The 23533-nt window shown below is 43.1% G+C and overlaps 1 protein-coding gene across 2 annotated transcripts; it reads right to left on the bottom strand.

The window, feature by feature from the left end:
* Positions 1 to 1013: 1013 nt before the first annotated feature.
* LOC106896663 (chromosome unknown open reading frame, human C2orf50) lies at positions 1014 to 16872 on the bottom strand. 2 transcript variants are annotated; one of them, XM_014956782.1, is made up of 4 exons: positions 16762 to 16872; positions 4785 to 4928; positions 2785 to 2824; positions 1014 to 2141 (listed from the first exon to the last, which is right to left on the bottom strand). In XM_014956782.1, exons 1-4 carry the CDS (start codon positions 16818 to 16820, stop codon positions 1950 to 1952), a joined length of 435 nt encoding a protein of 144 aa, XP_014812268.1. In that variant the 5' UTR covers positions 16821 to 16872; the 3' UTR covers positions 1014 to 1949. The 2 variants fall into 2 exon arrangements, with proteins under 2 accessions (XP_014812268.1, XP_014812267.1); XM_014956781.1 differs by lacking the exon at positions 16762 to 16872 and having other exon boundaries at positions 4785 to 5399.
* Positions 16873 to 23533: the final 6661 nt, after the last annotated feature.

The following is a 23533-nucleotide window of genomic DNA, read 5'->3' as shown; positions in this document are numbered from 1 at the left end:
AGTGGGAACTCTTTTGGGAGATGGATTGTCTGGATTCACACACGGTAAACAGTCGAGAATCTGGAAATATTTAATGTCCCTTGAAATTAAAAAGGAATCATGTAACACTGCCTTTCTATAGCTTAGTGTTGTTTTGGTGGATTTCTTGGTGTGGAGTGAGTGCCATCTGGAGGTTAGGAAACACAGAGATCTATATGCTTTCATGCTGAAAAACAAATTCCCCATGCTTTATAAATGAAATGTTCTAACATGAACAGGAGCCTGACAGATATTGGACATCTGCCACTCAGTAAGGGTCTGTGACCCTTAGGGAAGAGTTAAGGCTGCTCAGTATGTCTTAGATAAGGCATGCGAGTGTAATGACTTTTCAGTATTACACAGTCACCAATAAATATTTAGCCTCTGAGTGGCCTGTGCAGTGTTTGGAAGCAGCCCTGTGCAACTAGAGGAAGGAAAGGTTTGATCTGCTTTCTCCTCTCCCTCTTTCAGATGTTCAAAGACAAACCAGTTCCTGGTGTGGTTTTCTGCTCACAAGAGAGAGCAGAAAGCATTTTAGCTGAACAAGAAGATGTCTTTTAAAGAGCAGGTTCCCATTTGGTGTGTTTGAACACAGTTACCCACCACAATTTATGTCTGCACAGAGCAGAATCAATCCTCTTCACCTAGGCTGATTGCATGATGTGGCCTTCCTTCTTCTCTAGGTAGCTTAGCTGTCATCTTAATCCTCCAGTTCTCACTGCTTTGAGGAAGGCAGGAGAAGAACTGCTTGGTACCGTGACTTCAGTGAGTAGGATTTGGCTCTTCTTTCTACACTGTCTTTTTGGTTTTTTTTCCAGAGACCACTTGGATGTTGACAGTGATCACACAGTTCCATACCACCTCTTGGCTTTTGAACTGCATTCTGCTGCTGAAGACTAATCGTAAAAACAAATAGTGTTAGTTGCAAAGTCTAAGATTGTGGGCTGTTGTATCAAGGCAAGGCTTCCGTGTTGATCTCCACCTGGTCCTACAGAAGCTACATGTAGGTCAAAAGGCACTCTCCATGCTGTACTGATTAATGCTTTTTCTCTACAGAACAACAGGTCACAACATCTGCACCCATGTAATGAAAGTGCACAAGTGAACAGGCTTTAGGTATTGTGTCAGTTCAGCTTGGTGATGGTTTCCCTGGGCAACCACAGATTTTAGGAACTATGAACCTGTTAAGTTCAAGGTCGATGATCCTGAGTGTAAAACGGGTTGCTGAGCTAATGTGCCTTCAAAGCACAATGTGAAAGTCTCCTTCCTTGTCAATGACTTTCCATCAGCTAAACCAGGAAAAAAGAGTAAGAGAAAGGAATTTGAGAGCAGAAAGAAAAATGAAAACTGGTGTGAAAAAAAATTGGGTCTCCTTCCCACAGTGGGACGGGCTGAAAAAGCACAGTATGCATCTCACATGCCTTAAATTTTGTTCTTTAGAGCAAGTTTAAACATGCAGATGACAGAGGCTGCTGAATCCTTGGCTAACTACATGAAATGCAACAAGCTGCTGCATTTTGTTGCGCTGACTTTCAGAACTGAAAGTATGTTGTTTATGTTGCGACTCATCTGAGCGGATGTCCATTATTTTTTTATTTTCAGGAGATAAAAATTCAGGAAGAAATTGCCTTTTGGCTGTAATCTCGTTCTTTCTGATGTTGGTGGCAACCTTACTGTAGACTTGCATGGGAAGACGGATGAGATCTGTAGTGATAACTCTCTGTGTATGGCCCAGTCACCCCAAATACGAAGAGGATTGTCTCCTACAGCATTGTTGGACAACATCCATCTTTGCTCTTGAAAGAAATTCCATGCTAGACAGTAGTATTGGTCTCTCTGAGAAAAAGATTGAGGAATTTTTTACATGCTGTGGAGTCTGTTGGCTAGAACCATTTAACTTGCTTTATTACTGTGGTATTTTTATTGAAGCATTAGGAAAGCTGGAGCTCATCCTCAGGTTTCCTCTTTCGTGCTCCACTGCTGAAGAAGTAATCCATGTTTACCAGAGCCCTGCCAAGTTCAGTGCTCATTCGACTGCCAATCCTCTGGTTGGTTGAGTTGGGAACTTTGCTTGAGAACACAGGCACATAGTTTGGCAGTGGCTTCTGCTCCTTTTTCTTACCCTGGATAAAACAAGGACCATTAATAAGTTTTCAGAATTACATCCATTGCTTGTTACAGAGATACAAGTTACTGAGATTTTTTAAAATGTCACCACTTTTCCTTTTGAAATTAGAATTCTAGTGTATTTTAAAATGTCATACTGAATGTACATGAAAGTGTTGAAGAAATAAAGTAAAAAGATTGTTTTTTTCCTGTCCTCTTATGTGGGAATAGGGTAATAACGCAGGGAAATGAATAATTTTCAAATGTGTTGCATAAGGTGTCAGCTGGGAGAGAAGTTAGCCTGCTCTAGAATGGTAGTGATGTGGGAGGCTTTTTGTTTCTTTTTTAGTAAGTGGCTTGGGTTTCGGCGTGATGACATTATCCTACAAATTTTCTCCTCGGAAGTTGGTTCTTCTAGCACTTGTCTTTCTATGGAGTTTTTAATATCGAAGCAGATTGAACAGACGTACGAGCTGTATTTCTTGGCGTAGGTAGCAGATGAAAAGCACTTCAGTTCTCTTTTATTTTCCTAAATATTTTAGTCTTAAAGCATTTACGGATTATGCCTAAGTATGCTTCAATTTCAAATATTAGCCTTGCTCAAATTGACAAAAACTAAAAAGAGCCTGGTTTACAGTTGAATGTTTGTTCAAAACTTACCATTTGGTCATAGTCCTTTAGGAAACTCCAGTTCTGGTACCTTGGAATAGAAGTAAAAAAATGCAGTGTAAAATTTTCTGTCTTTAAATGAAATACTAATGTTAGTCATATTTGAACGCCTATCTAACTGCTCGATTTTGTACTTACAGGCCAGCTCTTGCACCTGCAAATTGTTTGTACTGAAACCTGTCTTTTCTGTGCTGAAGCCCAGGTTTTTTCTTACTCCCATGCAGAGCCCACACTACATGAGGAGGGTTTTTTTTTTGCTGAAGGAAGATGAGGAATAGCATGTCCACAGTGTATTCCTTGAGCAAACGCAGCTACATTGGCAAAGTCCTGAGTCACTCTAGCAAATTTTGTCCCTTGCCTTTAGCAAGACACAGCTTCTTACTTTTTAAATGGCCACTGTTCTGCTGGCAGAAGTCCCTGGTAGGAATTCCCAGAGCCGTACTTGCTGCAGGCAAACACCCCCAGGAGCAGTTTGTGCAGATAGGCAGCAGTGCTGGGAGCAAATTGAGTCAGAAGACCCGAGTTGTGCTCTTCAGCTCTGTTCTACACCTGGTGTGGGGCTACAGGGCAAGTCCTTTGATTTTCTGTCCTTTGCTTTTGCTGGCCTGAAATGGAGAAAATGAAAATTCACCTGCTATTGTAGAAGTGCTGTGAGGTGAAGAGAGGAAGGAGTTACCTGCGGGTAACTCTCACCTGCAAATACACTCCTGGGGGTGTATTTGCTGCAGGGCTCCAGGGACCCTGCGCTGGTTACCTCTCTCTGTGCAGTGCTGCCTCTGAGCTCATTGATCTGGGGCTGAAGCTGTATGTTCTCCTGAGCTGAGCTCCTCTGTACAGCACAGCCGGGCACCACCCGGAGCTAGGAGCATTGGATTTTTCTCTGCTGCATTTTTTTATCTTGCTATGCCAGCCACTATTCGGATGTATCAGATTTGAGTGTTACTGGATGGTGCTAATTACTGAGAAATGCTTGGGTCTCCATATTTCAATATCCATGACTGTGAACCCCAGGGGGCAGGCACAGAGAGAGAGAGTCCTGGCTGCTGCCTTAGCTTGGGAATGGGCACGGAACATGCTGGGCCCCTTTGGGAAGAGTTTGAGCACACAACATTGCCGCCACGGCCTTGGCTTTGCATGAGTCAGAGTCCTGGCATCAGCCTTTCCCTAAGGTAAAAAGGAGCCAGACAAGAGCAAATGCGTCTCTGGGGAAGCTGTGGTTTGTATCTCCTCCAGAAGGCCGAGGAGGACAGGGGTTTTCAGATAGTTTCTTTTCCCATTCTGAAAAATCCTGGGAATGATGCCCTTCTTTCTCCTCCCTTTCCTTTAGCTTATCTAGTGTGCAGTTGGAACTGGACCTGATTTCACTGTCGCTGAGGATATTCTTCTAATAGATGTGCTCAAGCTGTGTGAACATAAACACTTTTTCAAGATATGTGGCAGAGACAGAGAGGATCTTAATTTCAAGTTCCTTCAGGTCACTGAAAAGTCAAAGCTTAGGCTGTGTGTGTGCAGTTCAGTCTGAAACACTCTGACAATGGGGCAGTTCAGTAGATTTACAGATTGGGAATACAGAATCATGTTTTGGCAGAACACCCTGTTCAGCTTCCATTTCGGCCATTTCCAAGAATATGAGAAGAGGTGATAATATCAGTGTGTCTGCAATAAATTATAAAGGTTGGCACATTTATGTCTTCATTGTGGAAATCTCTATAAAACTAAAAGATACTTAGCATGAAATTCAGCATGCAGTTCTTTGCATCTCTTTTCAGCTTAAGCCCAGCATGCCAGGAGGTATTAGCATAGATTTTGTCTAGTGAAGGAAGACAGAGATAATCTTAGGAAGAAAGATGTTAGGGTCTGATCCAAAGTCCTTGCAGAAGAAAATTTCCTTTGCTAGTGTAGGCTTTGGATCAAGCCCTAAGACTGTCAGGGAGCATCAGTACCATTGTCAAGATGAGTAGAAGAGGCATAAACTGGAACAGGTGACTTACCAGATTTTTCTTCCTCTCTGTTCAGCCTCCACAGCCTCTCTCCAGATCTTATCCTGTTGAACCTGGTCCTGCTGCAGTGCTGCCTGTTCCTCTGCCCAGGCCCGAGTAGCCGGTTGTGCAATGACAGGTCTTCTGGGTTGGGTGCTGCCAAGAGACACAGATGGAGCTGAGGCTGGTTGCCCCAGAGGTGTGGTTGCTGGTTGCCAAGACCTAACCATGGTATTTCTCCTGAAGCCAGAACCTTTTCCCAACTTGTCCATTTTGAGACTCGTATCCCCAGTATTGCTGTGTGGCTGTTAGGAAAGTTAAACCTGCAATTATTGACACTTTAAAAGCTCCTTCTCTCCTAACGTTTTCTTTTAGCTGCTGATTTGGAGTGCTTTCAGAAAAGTAACGCGCATGGCAGCCCTGACAGGCACTGCTTGGCACTGGGTTACTTCCCTCATTTAATGCTCATTTCCTACTGCTTTATGCTGCTTCGTTGCTTGAACGCTGAAGGAGTTTTCATGGCAACAGCAATTTTGTAAGAAATGACTTACTGAAAGCCATCGGATCTCCAGCTGTAACCAGCAAACTCGCAGCTTACGAGGCAATTACTGCTGCTTCCAGCTGAGAACACCCTCTGTTCAAAATCCTCAGAACAATAAAGTCTGGTTTCCTCGCAAAGGGTGCTGTGGAGGTTGCTGCTGAGTATATCGGGAGGACTTCTGTTGTGGTGATGTAGCAAAAGCACAATCTCCTGAAAGCTGCTGGTTTCCCTGGTGTGTTTACTGTCTCCATTGGAAACAAGTCTGACTTGTGAATATTCACCAGAAAGGGAGCAGAGACCCAATTGGAGAGCTGCTGGGGCCTTGAACTTTATTTGGGGCAGAGCTTGTTTGTTTAAAATAAGGTATTTCAATGAATCTGGGCTTTGAAAGCTCTTTATTTTCAGACTTTAAAAAAAATAGCAGCCAGAGATCATCAAAAGTCCTTTTTACGTAGTGAGAGATGTCTGCAGGCGGTATTAAGCAGCTATGAGAAGTAGTTTATAAGTAACTTTAAAGGGTTATTAGTATACAAAGTGAGAATTTTCAAAACAGTGTCCAAAATGTCTTTACAGTCAGCCTGTTGGGCTTCTGTGGTATAACAGCACTTCCACAAGTATTTGTGACTTTGCAGGAAAATGGAGTATTTTAAGTATAAATTTCCTCTGAAATTCTCAACTGACTTGTTTTTGAGTAGTGTGGATTAGCTCCAGATGGATTCTAGCCTCTTGCTTCATCTTCCTGGTAAATGCCAATGAACTTTGAATCTACTTTTTTAGGGTTTTTTTGGCAAACTTATTTGTCTGCAGTATTGGGAAATACATACTGAATTTGGCAAATAATTTGTTTTAAAATAGTTATAACTACACAACTATCCAAACAGTTCATGCAGACATATTTGAGCAAAAAATGCTTCTATATTTGGAAAAATTATTCTGACTTTGCAGATTGCAATATCATAATTTAAGAAGAGTTAAACTTCACCTCAGATCACATTGTTTGCTTTGGGTTTGAATGAAATTTTTTTGTTTCCTTGTTTTTCTGAGATAATTGAAACCTAAATAGTATTTTTCATCTCTTCCAGCCAAAAAGCAAAAAAAGTCATGTATCCACACAGCATTATTGTGAACTGAAGAAATGAACTGTTTTCCAACCCAGCCTGATAGTTTCCTCTGTTCCTCTTGTGGAATCTGCTTATCCTGCTGCAGTCATTCCAGGGTCCTCTGCAAATTGGAGCATGTGCAGCTGGTTGGAGAATGGGGTTTTAGCAGCATCTGACTGCTTGGGTGTTGGCCTCTTTTCCCAAGTGACTAATGACAGGACCAGAGGAAATGGTCTGAAGTTGCGGCAGGGGAGGTTTAGATTAGATATTAGAGAGAATTACTTTACTGAGAGAGTGGTCAAGCACTGGAACAGCCTGCACAGGGAGGTGGTGGAGTCACCATCCCTGGAGGTATTTAAGAAATGTGTAGACGTGGCACTTCAGGGTGTGCTCCAGTGGCATGCTCTTGTGGCTGAGATTGTAGGGGTTTTTTTGTGTGTGTATGGTTGGACCCGGTGATCTCAGAGGTCCTTTCCAACCATGAATATTCTGTGATTCTGTGAAGCTGAGGCATGTTTGGAAGACCCAGTGCATTAATCAGTGCACATGGGATTTTAGCTGCTCATCAGGTCAGGAAAGAATCCCGATGGGAAGTCTGTTCCTGTGCATGGAACACTTTTTAAATTCTTGTTTAGCAGGGTCAAGTCGGAGGCCTGTAACCAGCGGCATCCCCCAGGGGTCAATACTTGGCCCAGTCCTGTTCAACTTATTCTTCAATGACCTGGATGAGGGAACAGAGTGTATCCTCAGCAAGTTCACTGATGATACCAAACTGGGAGGGCTGGCTGACACCCCAGAGGGCTGTGCCGCCATCCAGCGTAACCTGGACAGGCTGGAGAGCTGGGCAGAGAAGAACCTAATGAGGTTCAACAAGAGCAAATGTAAGGTCCTGCACCTGGGGAGGAAGAACCCCAGGCACCAGTATAGGTTAGAGGTGGATCTTCAGGGAAGTACCACTGAGGAAAAGGATCTGGGAGTCCTGGTGGATGGCAGGCTCTCCATGAGCCAGCAAGGTGCTCTTGTTGCCAAGAGGGCCAATGGAATCCTGGGCTGCACAGGGAGAAGTGTGGCCAGCAGGTCGAGGGAGGTCATTCTCCCCCTCTACTCTGCACTGGTGAGGCTACAACTGGAATACTCTGTCCAGTTCTGGGCCTCCCAGTTCAAGAGGGACAGGGAACTACTGGAGAGAGTCCAACGTAGGGCAACAAAGATGGTTAAGGGATTGGAGCACCTCCCTTATGAGGAAAGGCTCAAAGAGCTGGGACTCTTTAGCCTTGAGAAGACTGAGGGGAGACCTCATCTATGTTTACAAGTTCCTAAAGGGTGGGTTGAAGGATGATGGAGCCGGACTCTTTACAGTGGTTTCCAGCAATAGGATGAGGGGCAACGGGCTCAAGCTAGAACATGGGAAGTTCCACTCAAATATGAGGAAAAACTTCTTTCCGGTGAGGGTGCCAGAGCCCTGGAACAGGCTGCCCAGGGAGGGTGTGGAGGCCCCTTCTCTGGAGATCTTCAAGACCCGCCTGGATGCAGTCCTGAGCGATGTGCTCTGGGCAATCCTGCTTTAGCAGGGGAGTTGGACTAGATGATCTCTAGAGGTCCCTTCCAACTCTGACAATTCCATGAATCCATTTACAAAGTTCTTGTGTTATTTTAATTCTAATCCTTCCTCAAAGTCAATTTCTGCAAATTAAACATAATAATAAACTAGAGATGGTTATTGAGCTGAGTACACAGCTTCCAAATGACTACTTGTAGCCACTGAATAAACTGAATGGAAAGATTACAAGCAGGTGTCTATTCCAGTGAGTGGTGCCTGCAAAGATGCAGTTGTACCTGCCCTGGTTTGGATGCAGGGCTATGGAGTACCTCTCAGAACATCTTACCGAAGGAGAAGTCATAGGTTAAAGTCCGATCTGTTGGTCTGAGACCCCACAACCTCAGAAAAGAAAGAAATCTTAACTGTTTAGGACTTCTTTAGGCTTTAAACAAAAGTAAGCTGAGTCCTCATGCAGGTAGTGGGCACTTTGTAGTGTTCAAGCCATTTCTCTGGAAGTAATAGATAAGAATGGGATCATGGCTATTCAAAGAAGTTGGACTTTAAAAAATATTATAATAATATGACTTTAAAATGTAGCTGCTGTTCCAACACCAGATCACTAAGATAATTTTGAAAATGATCCCATTTCCTATTGGGACCAGAAGTCAATAAAGGAGTGGTTATGCACCGTTAAAGCACATCAAGGTGAGTGCAAGGATGACATTTCTGGATGTTACTATAGATTCCTTACTGGATATACTAGTAGCCTGTTCAGGCCTTTTACCTAGATGATTAACAGCTCAGCAGAACCGAGGCTCATACTGAAACGTTTCCCCTCGTATTACCATCTGCCAGTTTACCATTTGATGTGTTCATTATAACAACTCGGGGCATTTAAGCAAGGTGCTCATTTGAATTGGTGCAACTGATTGACTGTGTGCTTCTTTTCATCCTGTAGAATAAGTTGATTTTTATTGTGGCTTCATGCCATATGCATCTATGTAAATTGATTATGGGATCATTATTTTTCCTGGTTGGGGATGTCAAACTTGAAAGAAAGTTATGAATGTCACTATAGAAGGTGTTGCCTTTGCTTAGGATTTTGTTTTGTGATTAGTTTATCTGACAAGTTGTGTTGGTGCCCACCATTCTGAGCAAAAACTTGACTGAGGTTGGTCTTTTGGTGTTGCCAGACAAGTGACAATATGCACTACAAATTAATTTGTGAAAAATATGTGAATTATTTCCCCCTGTCAAAGGAAAACATGTCTAGAGAGGCTTTTTATGGAGGAAGAAGTTCAGGTGTTTAGGCAAACTATTTTTGTTTGACCACCAGAGGGTATTGCAGTATCAGTTATGCAAGACTGGAGCTTATGTTTGACTTATATGCACAGCCTTGTTTTTAAAATACACATTTCTGGAAACTGATTTTTTATATTAAGTAGTAGTTAAGAAAATTAGGGTTTGTATGCCAGTATTTGATGTCCTGGTACAGAAGCAATTTCTAAAATTTGGTTTATCTAAAAATTTTTTTTTGTTTTGTTTTGGTTTGGTTTTGTTTTTTTTTTTTTAATAGTAACAAGTTCCTTGAAGCTTGAGAAGTTCTTACTGATTTCACTGGAAGACAGGGACTTTGGAGGCTTATTCCAAAACACTGAAAAACTTAATAGAAATTGCTTGGTTAAATGCAGGAATACAACAGTTACAGAAGGGAAATAACAGCAGGAGATGAATGTGTTGCTGCTGTGGTTGGAAGTGCATGTTGGTCCAGGATGGGCTCTGTCAAAGTCAGTGAGACTGATCTGATTTTCCCATGAGGTCTGAAATCTTTTTCAGCTCATTTGTGTTTCCTAGATTTCCCCTTTACATCCAAGTCTTCTACAGTATACATCCAATGTTGGTTTGCACTTTTTTCCCAAGTCAGTACTGGGTTGGGATACTTTCCTATAAAAGTTAAGTTTTCTAAAACTTCAAAGACAGAGTTTACTGATGTTCACACTATGTTTTGTACAGTTCAGACCGTGGAGGAGGGAGCTAAAAGGATTCCTGGATTCTCCCACTCCTAAATCTGCTGCTGAATTTAGAAGAAGATACATGCTATGCCTACCTGTCTCTCAACAACAACCTGTCCCTCAACAAGCCCACCTGTAAAAACAGAAGGAACACAGCCATATCACATTATCTGTGAAGAACAAATTTATGAGGGATGTGATAGTGATGTGATGGACATCAAAGCAATTTTTATATAAGAAAGTTTGTGTTTGTGAAAGTGAGACACTGCAGAGATTTAAGGAATGCACACATTTAAAAATGCAGGTCCAGTGTCTATGTCATGTTTGAATAAGAGGCAGGAGCAAGATCTTCAGCTGGAGGAGAAGGCAGCTCTCTAGAGAACAGCTTTTCAGGGCAGGTCACCATTGGAATATCTCTGCCATTTCACGTATGGGATGGAGACTCCCATGTAAATCTTTTGGTATGAGCAGTGTTGCCTGCCTCTGAGCAGTGACATTTGTGTTGTCATCATCACCTTCTCCAAATGAAACAAGATCAGTCAAGTCAGTCAAGACCGCAGTTTGGAATGGGTCATGGCAGTGTTTAGCAGAGCTGGGTGTTGGATGATCAGTGAGAAGACACTGAGCACCCAGCACAGAGGTGCTGGGACACCTGGACATTAACCAGCAAGGGCTCTAGAAAGCCAGGAGGTCGCAGATCCAGCTGACAAGCTGTGACTTGATCTGGCAGGAGTGAGTGTCTTGGGTCACTGTATGCTGCCAAAATGGAAACGAATCCTGCAGATTGCCAGTGTGGAGTAAACCTCCTTCTAAACAGAGAAAACATAGCCACGTGGTTAAAGGCCTCATTCATTAAGTTCTGCTTTATATTTGATACAAAAATACAAACTTTTTCTTTTCCTAATGGAGTTCTGCTGAGAGAGCCTGGCAAGTTGAGCGTCTGTTGTGTCGGCAGTGTACAAATACCACTGAGGGAACGTCTGCTTCCAGCGACACAGAGTCTGACACTTCAAAATAAAATCAAAGCAGACTGTAAGAAATCTGCTGTGATTTTTTTTGTTGTCCCCTTCTTTTAATATTAATTCTAGAGTTAACAAAATATGCTAGCTACTGATATGCAGTTTGCTTTATTTGGAACAAAAATTGTTTGTTTGGAAAAACATTGTTTACTTAAAAAAAAATAGTAAGCAGCAGCTATTCTGTATAATATGCAGACCTGTTATGTTAGAGTCTTCTGCTTAAACCTGCCACCTGAGCAAGGTGATGGGATTTTGCGGGGGGAGCACTGCAGGGCTGGAGTGTGAGAAGGGGTGTTTGAAAATGTCTGGTTTGAGGAGAAGGAACTATAAGAGGTGTTCCTCGCTGGCTGAGTCTTATGTTTTCTGTTGATTTTCACATAATTTCAGTCTTAGAGGCTAGATCCTCTCAAAAAGTGCAATATTTGCATGGACAGTCAAAGCTGCTTTTTATTCGTCAGAGTTGTTCAAGTCACATCCTGACCACAGCAGGGAGCTCTGGTAGCTGCATAGTGGAGCCTGGCTTTATTCTGTCCCTCCTTGCTGTTTTCTTCCACAGTTCATTAACAGGTCTAAGAGAATTTCAATGTATAAAGTGATTAAGCAGTTCTGAGAAGGCTGTGCTCCATACTGCTGTAAGTACCTAAGGCAGCAGTTTGACCTCTGACGTCTGGCGTAGCCCTGCTTTTCCATCTTCCTGTGCTAGGAATCTGTGAACAGTGTCAGCTTTTGGGTCAGCCTGAGGAGAAGCTGCTTCCCAAATACTAAAGAGATTCGGTTTTCTCTCTCTGCTACCGGGGGCACTGTAATACTTATGGAAGTGTTTTATCCCATGAACTGCAATATTCCAGGTGTATACCACTGTATATTTCAATGCTCAAGGTGCTGTTCAGTTATTTTTTGGATTATTCTCAGTTTCTTAGCTGTGTCTTCCAGCAGCTAAGAGTCCATTTGTTGATCTGCACTTTAATACTCTGTTTCATCTACCAGCTGCTCACTGTATTCAGAAATGACATTAACTTTCTTGTTTGATGTGAGATACCAAAAATTTTCTGCTGCAAGTTAGGTTAACTTTTCAAATTGGGATACCTAAAATTTGTTTTAAATTGTGTCTCTGGCTATTAAATAAAAAGGGACCTGTTTTTTCAAACATTCTTGGCCTTTGCAAGTTCTGTTGGCTGAGAATTGAGCTACTTTCTTTTAGTTTTTTTCAAGATAAGTGTCAGAGTCTAAAATTGGGAAGCCTTGTTGAGCATGTCGATCACAAGCTTTATCAGCTTTTCAGCAAAGCTTTTAGCATTTTCATTGCAGCTTTCTATTAGTGTAGGTTTCCTTCTTAAACGTAAAAGCTAGTGTTAAATCACACTTCAGGCTGATGTTTGGCCGACTCTGACTGTTGGGGATTAGAAGGAAGCTTTTCCTAAAGGCAGGATATTCCCATAAATGGATGTAGGGGGTTTTGTGCATAGCCTTTGCTTTGATACGCCATAGTCCAGTGGCAAGTTTCCCAAGATCATTGGAGAATTCAGGTCTGAAGGGACCTCAGGATTCTCTAGCCTGAGCTGCTCCTCAGAGAAGAGTCAGCTGTGACATCAGACCAGCTGCTCAGGGCTTTATTCTGTTGGTCTTCAAAGCCTCCAAGGATGGAGACAGCTCAGCCTTTTTGGGCTGCGCATTTCACCGCTTGATGAAGGCTTGTCCTTCACGATGAAGAAGTTTTGCCTTATATACAGTCAGAACCTCTCTTGTTTCAACTTGTGCTCATTTTATTTCATCCTCCCACTGGGCATTGCTGTAAGCAGCCTGGCTGTGTCTGTCCAATAACCTCCTTGCAGGTACTGGGAGACTCCTCTTGTCTCTCCCCACAGCTCCGGGCTGAGCAGGATTTGATCCCCAGTCACATTGCCTGTGTTACACAGATTTGTCAGACGTTCACCTAACTCGTTCTGTTCTCAATCCCTGTCTGATTTGACCACATGCACTTATGCCCAATGAGACAGATGCTCCATGAGACCTAGAAAAGGAAAGTAACAGAGTGTACCAGGAAAGCACAGTCCATTTTGCCATTCTTGGATCACCTGCCCTGCCCTGTAGTTCAGTTCAGCCTTATTCCTTCTACGGTTGCAGAGAGCTGCTTTGTTTTGCTATGGAGCTGGAAGCTTTTGCTCCCTGAAGAAAGGGACAGCCAGAACAATGTGAAATCTTCCTGGATGCGTTTGGAGCTTTGTATTTTTAGCTCCATTGTGCAACAGTTCACATGCGAATACTCAAACAGTAAGGCAAAAACGAAAGGAAAATGGCCGTGGATTAAAGATCCTGTTGTGGTTTAATGAAGAGAATGAGAGCCTGGCTCTTGGGATGGGCTAAATTCTAGTTTTCAGGACAGGTCCCAGTTTTTAGGAGAACTTTTCCTTAGGTTACTGCTTAAATTTAGAAAGCTTCCAGAGCAGTAGGCAGCTATGCAATTAAAAATACAGTTGCAGAATTAGAATAAAATCCTACTTTCTGATTAACTGACCATTAATGAGAAAAGGGCAAGACTTTGTCCTCCCTTTTGTGTGAATTAGCCACATAATATACACACATGCATGAGAAAAGGGCAAGACTTTGTCCTCCCTTTTCGTGAATTATCCACATAATCTACACACATGCAGCATGAGGATGATATACCCCTCTTTAAAAATCCAGCTTTGATCCCAGCACTGACATAAGTGCACCTACCAGCCACTTCCGTGCAGACATCATAAAAACTTTTCAGCAAAACTGAGATTGTGGAAAATTGTTGGCCTGCTCAACCTGAAATATTTCATCTTGAAATACAATGAGATCAGTGAATCTTTGATGAATGAGAAGCAGGGTTTCCAAAATGCTTCCAGGAATTGGAGTCCCTGGTGGACAACAGGATGGCAATGAGCCAGCAATGTGCTCTTGTGGCCACTTGTGGCCAAGTGGCATCCTGGGGTGCATAAAGAAGAGTGTGGCCAGCAGGTTGAGGGAGGTCATCCTCCCTCTCTACTCTGCCCTGGTGAGACCCCATCTGGAGTACTCTGTCCAGTTCTGGGCTCCCCAGTTCAAGAAGGACAGCGAACTGCTGGAGAGGGTAAAGCAAAGGCTATGAAGTTGAATAGGGGCTTAGAACATCTCTCTGGCAAGGAAAAGGGACAGGGAACTGCTGGAGAGGGTAAAGCAAAAGGCTATGAAGTTGAATAGGGGCCTAGAACATCTCTCTGATGAGGAAAAGCTGAAGGACTTGGACCTTTTTAGTCTGGAGAAGAGAAGACTGAGGGAGGATCTGATCAATGCCTAGAAATACTTAAAGGGTGGGTGTCAAGAGGATGGGGTCAATCTTTTTTTCAGCGGTGCCCAGTGACAGGAAAAGAGGAAATGGGCACAAACTTGAACAGAAGTTGTTCCATCTAAACATGAGGAGGGACTTCTTTATACTGAGGGTGGCAGAGCCCTGGAACAGGCTGCCCAGAAAGGTGGTGGAGTCTCCGTCTCTGGAGACATTCAAAGCCCACCTGGACATGTTCCTGTGCAACCTGCTCTATGTGGACCTCCTTTGGCAGGAGGGTTGGACTAGATGGTCTCCAGAGGTGCCTTCCAACCATATCATTCTATGATTCTGTGACAGAGAGCAGAGTAAAGCCAGCATGGAGAACCCCATGTCAGGTGAGGTCTCCTATAACTTCCAGCATTCCTGCTGCTAAACAGCAGGAAACTCAAAGCTCTGGCCCCATATCATTCTGTGATTCTGTGAAAGAGAGCTGAGTAAAACCAGCAGCCTAACAGCGTGGACAACCCCATGTCAGGTGAGGTCTCCTACAACTTCTAGCATTCCTGCTGCTAAACAGCAAGAAACTCAAAGCTCTGTGATACTGGGCTACCCACATCCTTGATTTCTGTGCGGACTACTCAGGGCTTCTGTATGGTTTTAAAAGAGTGGAGATCCAGAGGTCCCTTCCAACCCCATATCATTCTGTGATTCTGTGAAAGAGAGCTGAGTAAAACCAGCAGCCTAACAGCGTGGACAACCCCATGTCAGGTGAGGTCTCCTACAACTTCTAGCATTCCTGCTGCTAAACAGCAAGAAACTCAAAGCTCTGTGATACTGGGCTACCCACATCCTTGATTTCTGTGCAAACTACTCAGGGCTTCTATATGGTTTTAAAACAGTGGAAAAGACAGCAATATTCAGGTGTGCTTTTTTGTTCTTGATGATCTGCTGCAGCATTCCAGGTCATGGGTAGTTTAAACCATGAAAAGAGCATGCTGCAAATCTTAGTTCTTGTCTGCTGTGCATGCTAAGGACCCTTTAAATGTATTCTAAATTGTTTAAGATTGACTAACCTGTGCAAAATTAGTTGGGTCAGTTGAGTTAGTGAAATTATTAGAGCATTATTAGAGAAAGTTCTAGGATACTTGAGAAATCCAGGCAGGGCCCGCAGATCCATAGCAAACCTGCAAGAGACCTATGTCTTTCTACCACAGCAGGAGGGAAAGGCAGGAACATCTGGCTGCCAGATTGCACTGGGTGATTATGAGTGCCTCGGTGTTCACAGCTGATGTCCAGTTAAGAGTATTTTTAAAGCAAACCTCCCGGTCATCTCCACTTACTGTATTTTGGGTTGTGCCACAGGGTGGTCTTGGAACACACATGCCATGTATTGCTGCTGGGGAAGCTGAGCTGCACCCACTCTCCAGCTGCTCATGGGCATTAGTGCTGTGGACCAGGAAAGAGCAGGCAGCCCCTGCCCCGTGGGGTGGATTAAACATCCTTGTGAGTCCTTAACAACAGTTGGCTTCACTCCACAGCCCCACAGTACCTGCTCTTGCAGGTATGTTCCCTGTACCTACATTGCCTGTAAGGATGGTGGAGATACCCCTAACGGAGTCCTACACGCAGATGTCAAAAAAGAGATTTCTTAATATGAGAGAAAGGTATAACTCACCTACACTAGGAAAATAGTGCCTGGCCCCCCTCTCTGGGTGGGAATTGGAAGCATTCCCCACTTTAGTGGAAGAACCTTATTATTAAGTGATCGCATTATGTTGCATGATATTTTCTGTTGCTGATTTGCTGTTTAAAAAGGTCCAGGAGTAAAGGGAGAAGTCAGGTGGGGGACTTCCTAGAAAAATAACTTAAATTTCCAGTCTTATGTTAGAGGAAAGTGTGTGTTTTTTTTCTCTCTTTGAGATGGTTTATGTTCCTAACAGCCGTTCTTCTTTCATAACAGTTTTGTTTATATACTTGAACCTGACAATTGGAGGATTAAGGATGTGTTTGGACTGCCTTTTTTGCAAGTCTGATTATGAAAACCACCGATGTCATCAGCAAAAAGCAAAAAGGAAAAACTTTCCTATGCTCGTAGTTCCAGTAGGAGAGCAGTTCAGAGGGGCTACAAGTGTTGCTGGTGAATGAGAATATCCATTTTGGATATAGCTATGCGGTATTTCCGTAGTTATCATGGTGCCATACTCTTGCAAAAGGCTAATTGAGGGATTTTGCAAGCAGCTTCTCTGTGCCGTATCTGTTTGCTCTTTGCCTGTTCCTATTCCTCCAGGGTCTCATTAACTTGCCATAATGTGAATATTCACCTGGGCTGCACACCTAAACTTGCACAAACCTACAATTTTGCAAGAGGACTAGAAAACAGCAACAATCAAAGCAGACCTTTCAAATTGCTTCTTCTTTTTACAGCTTTGATCACAAAATACAGGTTAAAATATTATTTTTAACCAAAAAAAAATAAATAAATTAATCTTGCTTTTCTACATACCTCTGTTTGTGGCGAGTGTTCCAGTTCATTTCCTTAGAATAAGGGCTTCTCAGTGCCATGATGTGTGACGGCTGCTTTACTTCATATGTTCTGTTTTATGGACTCCACTACTGGTACTGTTGTTAGCTGGGAGAAGTAAATAGACTTTGAGCAAAAGATCACACCATAGCAACCCTCCGCTTCTGTTTACAGTTCAAATAAACGTCTGTGCCGTGGAAATTTATGTCCTGAGGAATTTTCTAAACCAGTACGCTAATTGGTTTAAGAACAAAAGGATTAATGCAGATAAGTTGAAGACAAATTTACACGCAGTATTTAAATGGTGAATACTTTTATGTCATACAAGCTGACAGAAAATAATATATCACACCACTCAGTAGGGAGAGGGTATTTTTTGACCTATTTATCGTATGAGAAAGTGCACGAGGGAGAGATTCATGTAAGCACTCAGCAGAATGAGTTCTCCCATTAAAAACAATATTAAAACTCCCTTTGTTTATGGGAGCAATTCTGTGTATGTTTTGAAAACCTGTTGGTTTATAACTTCCTCACTTTTTGGTTAAAGTAGCTGCTTTTACTCAGGCAAAACTTCTGTTGACTGGGCAGAACATTTTGCTCAAAAATGCTTGTGGAATAAGTTCTGTGCCTCCGAAAATCCCAGCTGCAGGGAGATTTTAGGCCTTTAAATGATATGTCAGGAAAGGACATTTTTTCCTTTCTGCAACTGATACTAAGACGCTGTTGCCAGCAGTGCTTTGGGTTGGTTTTTTTAAAATGCAAATTGGCAAGATTTTATTCCAAAGGGTAATCACTCCTTAGAGATTCCACCCATACAGCTGGTCCTTCAGCAGACTTGCCTTTGTACTTGGCCAGCGGTGCAGAAAGCATGGTCAGGGGAAGGGGCCGTCTGGGGTGGAGTCACCATTGTGGAGGGTGTTGTATCTGGTGAGGCCCTGGTGGGGTTTGGCGTGGAGAGTGGCTGGAGAGGCTGATTTGGAGGCAGGGCAGGGTTACGTATGATGTGATGATGTTCCTCTGATTTGGTTCCTGCTCATGTCTGTGTGGGATATCTGTTTTATTTTAAATGCAAATGTGGTGTCTGGCCAGCTGGTGGCAGAGCTTCTTAGGGTGCCACTGGGCAAATGAAGCATGCGTAATCCCAACCAGAACTGGGCCAACCAATAGGTCCAGTGGCTGTGAGCTGGGCTCACTGTTCAAAAAAAGATTGTTTAAATGCAAGAAGCTGTGTTGCAGTTCTGTTTGGTGTTCTTAAGCAACATGCTAAAGGTAGAAATGTGCCATTGTGTGGTCAGAATTTAAAATTAACATCTAAGCAACAAAACTGACATTTATGATCTTCAAATGAACCGGATGAAATATACCTTGTAGAATATGATTTTATCTCATCTGTATTGGCTTGAAGAACTCAGGGTCAGGTGCAACCCTTGAATTCATTCTGGACAGCATGTAGACCAGAGGGAGCATGCGTATAGGAACCAGGGGCCACCAGATATAGGATAACCTATGTCTGCTCTAATGAGCTCAGCGGAGTGGGGGGCCACTTTTTAGGCTGGGGGTGGTGGGTGCAGTGTACGTCTGTGTGGACTGAGGATATTGACTGGCTGGTACTGGTGAGGTGGGTAGACTATGGGGCCATAGTCACGCCATAGCAAGCAGAGCATGGGGCAGTCCTTAGAGACCCCTGGGGAAGCCGTGGGGTGAGGTATGACATAGGTGGTGGGAGGCAGGTGTGGGGGTGTTGGGGTAGTATTGCAGCAGGGATGGTACTGATGGGTATTTTGGGGGATGTGGGGATAGAAATTACCAGACAAATATAATAGCTACAGAACATCAGCGGAAAATGAGTCTTGAAATCCAGGGGCAGCTGATCCCCACAGAGCCTGCAGTGCGGTACGTGCTCAGAGCCCACCTGCAATACGCACAGAGGCAGGTTTGTGTCTCTTCTTTCCCAACTTCCTTACATCACCTAAAGATTACCTAGATTAGGGAAAAGTCAAGCTTTTTATATAGCACTTGCTGCTATAGAAACCACTAGTTCCGTGACAACGTGCCCTGCTCTGGAGGCACAGCCAGCAGCACCTCCGGACCAGGGGATGCTGTAATCTGTGCTCTGCTCTCAGTCTGCAGTATTTTTCAGCCAAAGCCCAGCTGCCGTCTGAACGACCGTATGTCTTTCACTTGTGTGACATGCAGCTTTTTAACGTTGGAAATAAAGATGCCAAACCTCAGGAGTTGTTTATGCTAAAATAGAAATCCATAGCTTTTTAGTATAAAGGTTGATCTGCTATTTTAAGTGTGTTGCAATGTGTGGATGACATTAAGCCTCTGCTGGTTCCAGTTATGGCTGTGACTTTCCTCAGGAAAGTGTCTCTCCAACAGGAAAGAGAAGGCAGCATTAAAGGAAGTGATATATGGAAAGCATTGTGTCTGCTAAGCCATTCATGATAGAGCTAAGATAAAAAGTCTACAAAGTGACTGTAATTCTGATGAATATTTCTGAAGTCAGAGGAGGATGGAGCTGTCAGCTGTGAGGGGAGAAAAGCAATCTAGTATTGATCCTTGGTCAATAGAGCAATCCTGCTAATGCTTGTGATTCTAATTTCTGCCATGAGAAAACAAACAGAACAAGAAGAGAGGGAAAAAAACCTGGAACATCCCAAAGACACCTGAAGACATCTCTGCTAAAAGTAAAAGAAGATTTGATTAATGAAGTGTATTAAAGCAGTAGATGTGATTGTTTCTTTAGAGGTTGCAAGATCTTCAGATGAAGAAAAAGGGAGCTGCTTTATTAAAATCCAAATTCTGGATGTTATAGCTGAGGTAATATCTCAAAAACATTTAACTGATGAATCTGCAATGAATCTAAATGAATCTGCAAATAAGTACTCGGAGGAGAACAACAAACAATGGGAATGATACAGTAGAAAATAAAACTCTGTATTCAATGACAGGGTTAGTTTGTCTTAAGCACAGTCATGCAGTGTGTGTCCAGCATTTCCTCACTGAGGACAGATGTCCGGAAAACTTTGCTTTCTGGAAAGGAAAAGATGAAGATAGGCAACAGGGATAGGGATTAAAAACATATGTTTGCTTCTATCACCAGTTCTGCCTCCTATTCATGCTTTAGCCTCCCATCCTGCAGAGAAGGCAAAGCAAGGCAGAGGTCAAGCCTTTTTTTTTCCCCTTTAAGTGATTTTTCCAGCGGCTGCGTTGTGTTTAACTCATGCAAAACAGCATCCCAGAGTATGGGCAGGGAACCTGTTGTCAGGCAGTGTCAGCAAGGTGCTTTACAGAGAGGCAGAGCAGGTCCCACCTGTGTTTGGCTTAGGAGAGCCTCCTCCTGTGATCCAGCTGCGCGCAATAACCCAGCCAGGGCCCGGCTGCTGCTGGCCCAAGGGCTTCTCCCAGGAGACAGCCTTGCCCCAACCTTGTGCCAGGACCCTCCCAAGAAATGCATGCAGAAGCTTGTTGCAGAGCACCAGGAGTCATTTGGCTCCCAGTGTTAAGTAATTAATTGAACATCTTTTGTCATTGAGGGGGGAGAAAAGCCCTAATGGTTTTAACAAGTATTTGCCAGTACCCAAAGCTGTTTAATTGCTCCTCTTCTCATCATTTCCTGTTCCACAGAGACGTGCTCACCTCCAGAGGATCTTTCCCTTATAGAGGTAATCTTCCACTTACAGTAAGTTTATCTTCATGTTGCTGTTATATACTTCTTTCTTCAGATATCCTACACTCCACAGGCAGGTGGCTGAAGTTCAGCTCTTGACGCTGTACCACTAAGAGGTTGCAGTTGACTTCTATAGCTCCGAGCAATGACAGTTTCATTGGGCTTGATATGTTCTTTGGTTCACACTGAGCCCTGTAAAAGGTTTAATGAATTAGGCTGCTTGTTTTGAGAGACTTGTTTGCGAGTTTAGGACCTGAACTTATTTTGGATTCCAAAACAGTTGTCTTGGAGGAAACCCAGTGTCCCACTGGCAAAGTACTGAGTGGGACAGAGGCAAGGTAGGGGCTGTGTATGGGGGCTGGGGAGCTGCAGTGGAGGGGAAGGGCAAGAGCTTCGAATACTTATCTCTACTTCTGCAAGTTAGAAGCTAATTCTGCAGGCTTTCGCACTGCTTTATCCCATTCGTCTGCTTCCAAACACCAGGAGAGGCTATATGCCATGACCAGCAGCCTTCCCTTCAGGAAGCAGGGATGAGCTGCTGTGGAAATGGGTCCTATCTTCAGGGGAAAAAATGTCACAGCGAAGTGTTGGTGCTTCTCCAGGAACCCCTGAGTACGTTCCACAAGCCAGCAGAAGCCTGTGTCCGGTGTTTTCAGAAGTAAAGATACTCTAGAAGTATTGAAGTTCATCCTCAAGGAGAATGAGGATTCTGGCAAATTGCAAAACAAAGTCTCTCTAGAAAGACTGCATGATTTACACACCCACTTCTTCTTAGTTTTGAATAATCTAGGATTGTTGCTGCCAGACAAACTAAATTAGTCCTGTCATAAGCTCTCAAAGCCAGGCAATAGCAAAACCAACTCGAGGGGTTTTGTTTTCTTCTTTAATTTTTCAGGGCTTTGCAAGCTGTGGAAATGATGAAACATCTAAAACAGTGCGAGAAAAAAGATTGTATGGGATTATAGTAAGTAAGCTTTCTGGTGGGAAGCATGCAATTATATATTACGTACTGTCAGCACACGGAGCGTGATGGGACTATAATTTTACCTATGTTATTTCCCCTGGTTGCCAGAGAAACCATAATAAGAGAAGTCAAAGTGCTCCTGTCCTTATTGAACTTTTTAACAAACTCTCACAAGTGGCATCAGATGTTATAATTAGTTTCTCTTCACTGAGTTGGTATCTGACATCACACGTACCCCTGGCAGGTCTGCAACTTTTGTTGGGAGTTGCAAGACAAAAACATCAGTTCAAATTTATTCAGGATGATGAGTGCAAGGCAAGTTCAGGCACTTGAGAGCCTCTAGTAAAAGCTGTGAGGTGGACACACAAGCAGAAATGGGTTTGTGTGCCTATATTTGTCTACCTTTTCCTAAAGCTAAAGGAAAACACAGGCTTTCCCCTCATTTTTGGAAGAATTTTCTCAAGTGGGTTTAATAGTACGTGAAGAAGAAATGACAACACCTCTTGTAATGAGTTTTTCTTATTAACGTTTCAATTATTCTCCTTCCTACTGAGTGTGAGCACAAGATATAACTTAAGCGAAATTGTTACAGCCCAATTTTTAAATGTCCCTGTTCAGAGTAACGGTTGCGGGATCAAGTGGCTTGGGTGTTTGGAAATTATGTCTGACAGCCCCAGGAAAGCGTGAAAAGAGAGCTGTGGATGGCCATCCCCGTAACAGGTGTATCAACAGCCCAGGTTTGTATCCAAGAGAGCTTTTGGGTCTCTTGTGTTGGACATTTGATGAAACAGAAAAGAAACCATTTTAAAGTAGGTATTTGGAAGGACAGAAAACAATTTTCTTACTGTATCTTATAACTAGCAGAAGAAACGGGGTGGCCCCCACTGGCCAACCTCCCTGCTGTAAATCCTCTCCAAATACAATTTTGTCAGATCTTCAAAAACATCTTGAGAAATCTTTCACCACTGAAGGAAAGTCCCTAAAGATAGCCAAATGGTTTTCAGGTTACCACAGTGGTTGCTAGTCCTGAGAGGCACTTAGGGTGGTGCAGGAGGTTCTCAAATTATTTCAGCCTCTCCTCCTCCCGTGCTGGTTTAAGTCTCTTCACAGGGTGTCCGTACCCACCGCTGAGTGTGCAGGGGAGGGTGAAATTAACACGCTTACTGCAAATGGACTTTTTTGCATCCCGTTATGCATTGTGCAGATCATCAGACTGTGGTCGGTCACTGGTGAAATTGGATCTGAAATTGCAAGCTATATCATTAGAGGCAGTTATTATGCTATACAGAGTATTCTCTGCATATACCATTTCCCCATTATTTTCTGTTTGCTATGCAAAGTGTCTCTTTGTTGCAACACACCACCGTATCAATCAGCAGCACCATTCGTTATGGCCGTACTGTGTATTTTACCTGGGATTGGTAACAGGGTCAAAATTGTGTGACTGACACAGCAAGACAAGTGGCCAGCCATTTATCATTGCATTTCTGTGTGCTCTTATGTTGGTGCTGGATTTGTAGCTTAGTTATGAATTTACATAAACCTGGTCATTTTAATGAAAACTTTATTCAAACAACCACCCCAGCATTTTGTACTATTTTTGTTTTCTTGTTTCCTTGTACATAATGTTGGCCCTATTCTATCTTCAGGCGAGGGGTGAAATTAAAGTTCTTTACAATTTCAATATAATAAATTTCTCTCTGCTTGACAAAACATTAAGGACTTTTTAAAAATGTCATTTACTCAGTATGTGTAATTGAACACACACATGTTCTATGAATACATTATGCACAAATGCTCCCACATTACACAAAAATATGTTGAAACAAACAACATTTTGACTGAAATCTAAGGAGATTCCAGGATCAAAGCAGCCTTTATTCTCATTCCCTGTTGGGTATATGAGCAGCCCTGGATTTTTTTTGCCTAGTAGTGCTTCTGTTGTACATTTGGGCTCCCATTGAGAAGATGCTCACTGAGCATTGAGGATCTCCTGCAGGCAGACCCCCCTGGCTAGTTCAGGTGCAAGAAGGAGATGATCACAGGTGTGTGTGTGTTCCCAGGCTGCAAAGCTCTGCCAAAGGGGCAGTGTCTTGTCCCCCAGGTAGAAAGCTGCT

This window comes from Calidris pugnax, unplaced genomic scaffold (assembly GCF_001431845.1).
Source record: "Calidris pugnax isolate Ruff unplaced genomic scaffold, ASM143184v1 scaffold171, whole genome shotgun sequence".
NCBI lineage: Eukaryota > Metazoa > Chordata > Aves > Charadriiformes > Scolopacidae > Calidris > Calidris pugnax.
The sequence above is the reverse complement of the archived record's forward strand: the minus strand, read 5'-3'. Positions and strand labels throughout refer to the sequence as shown.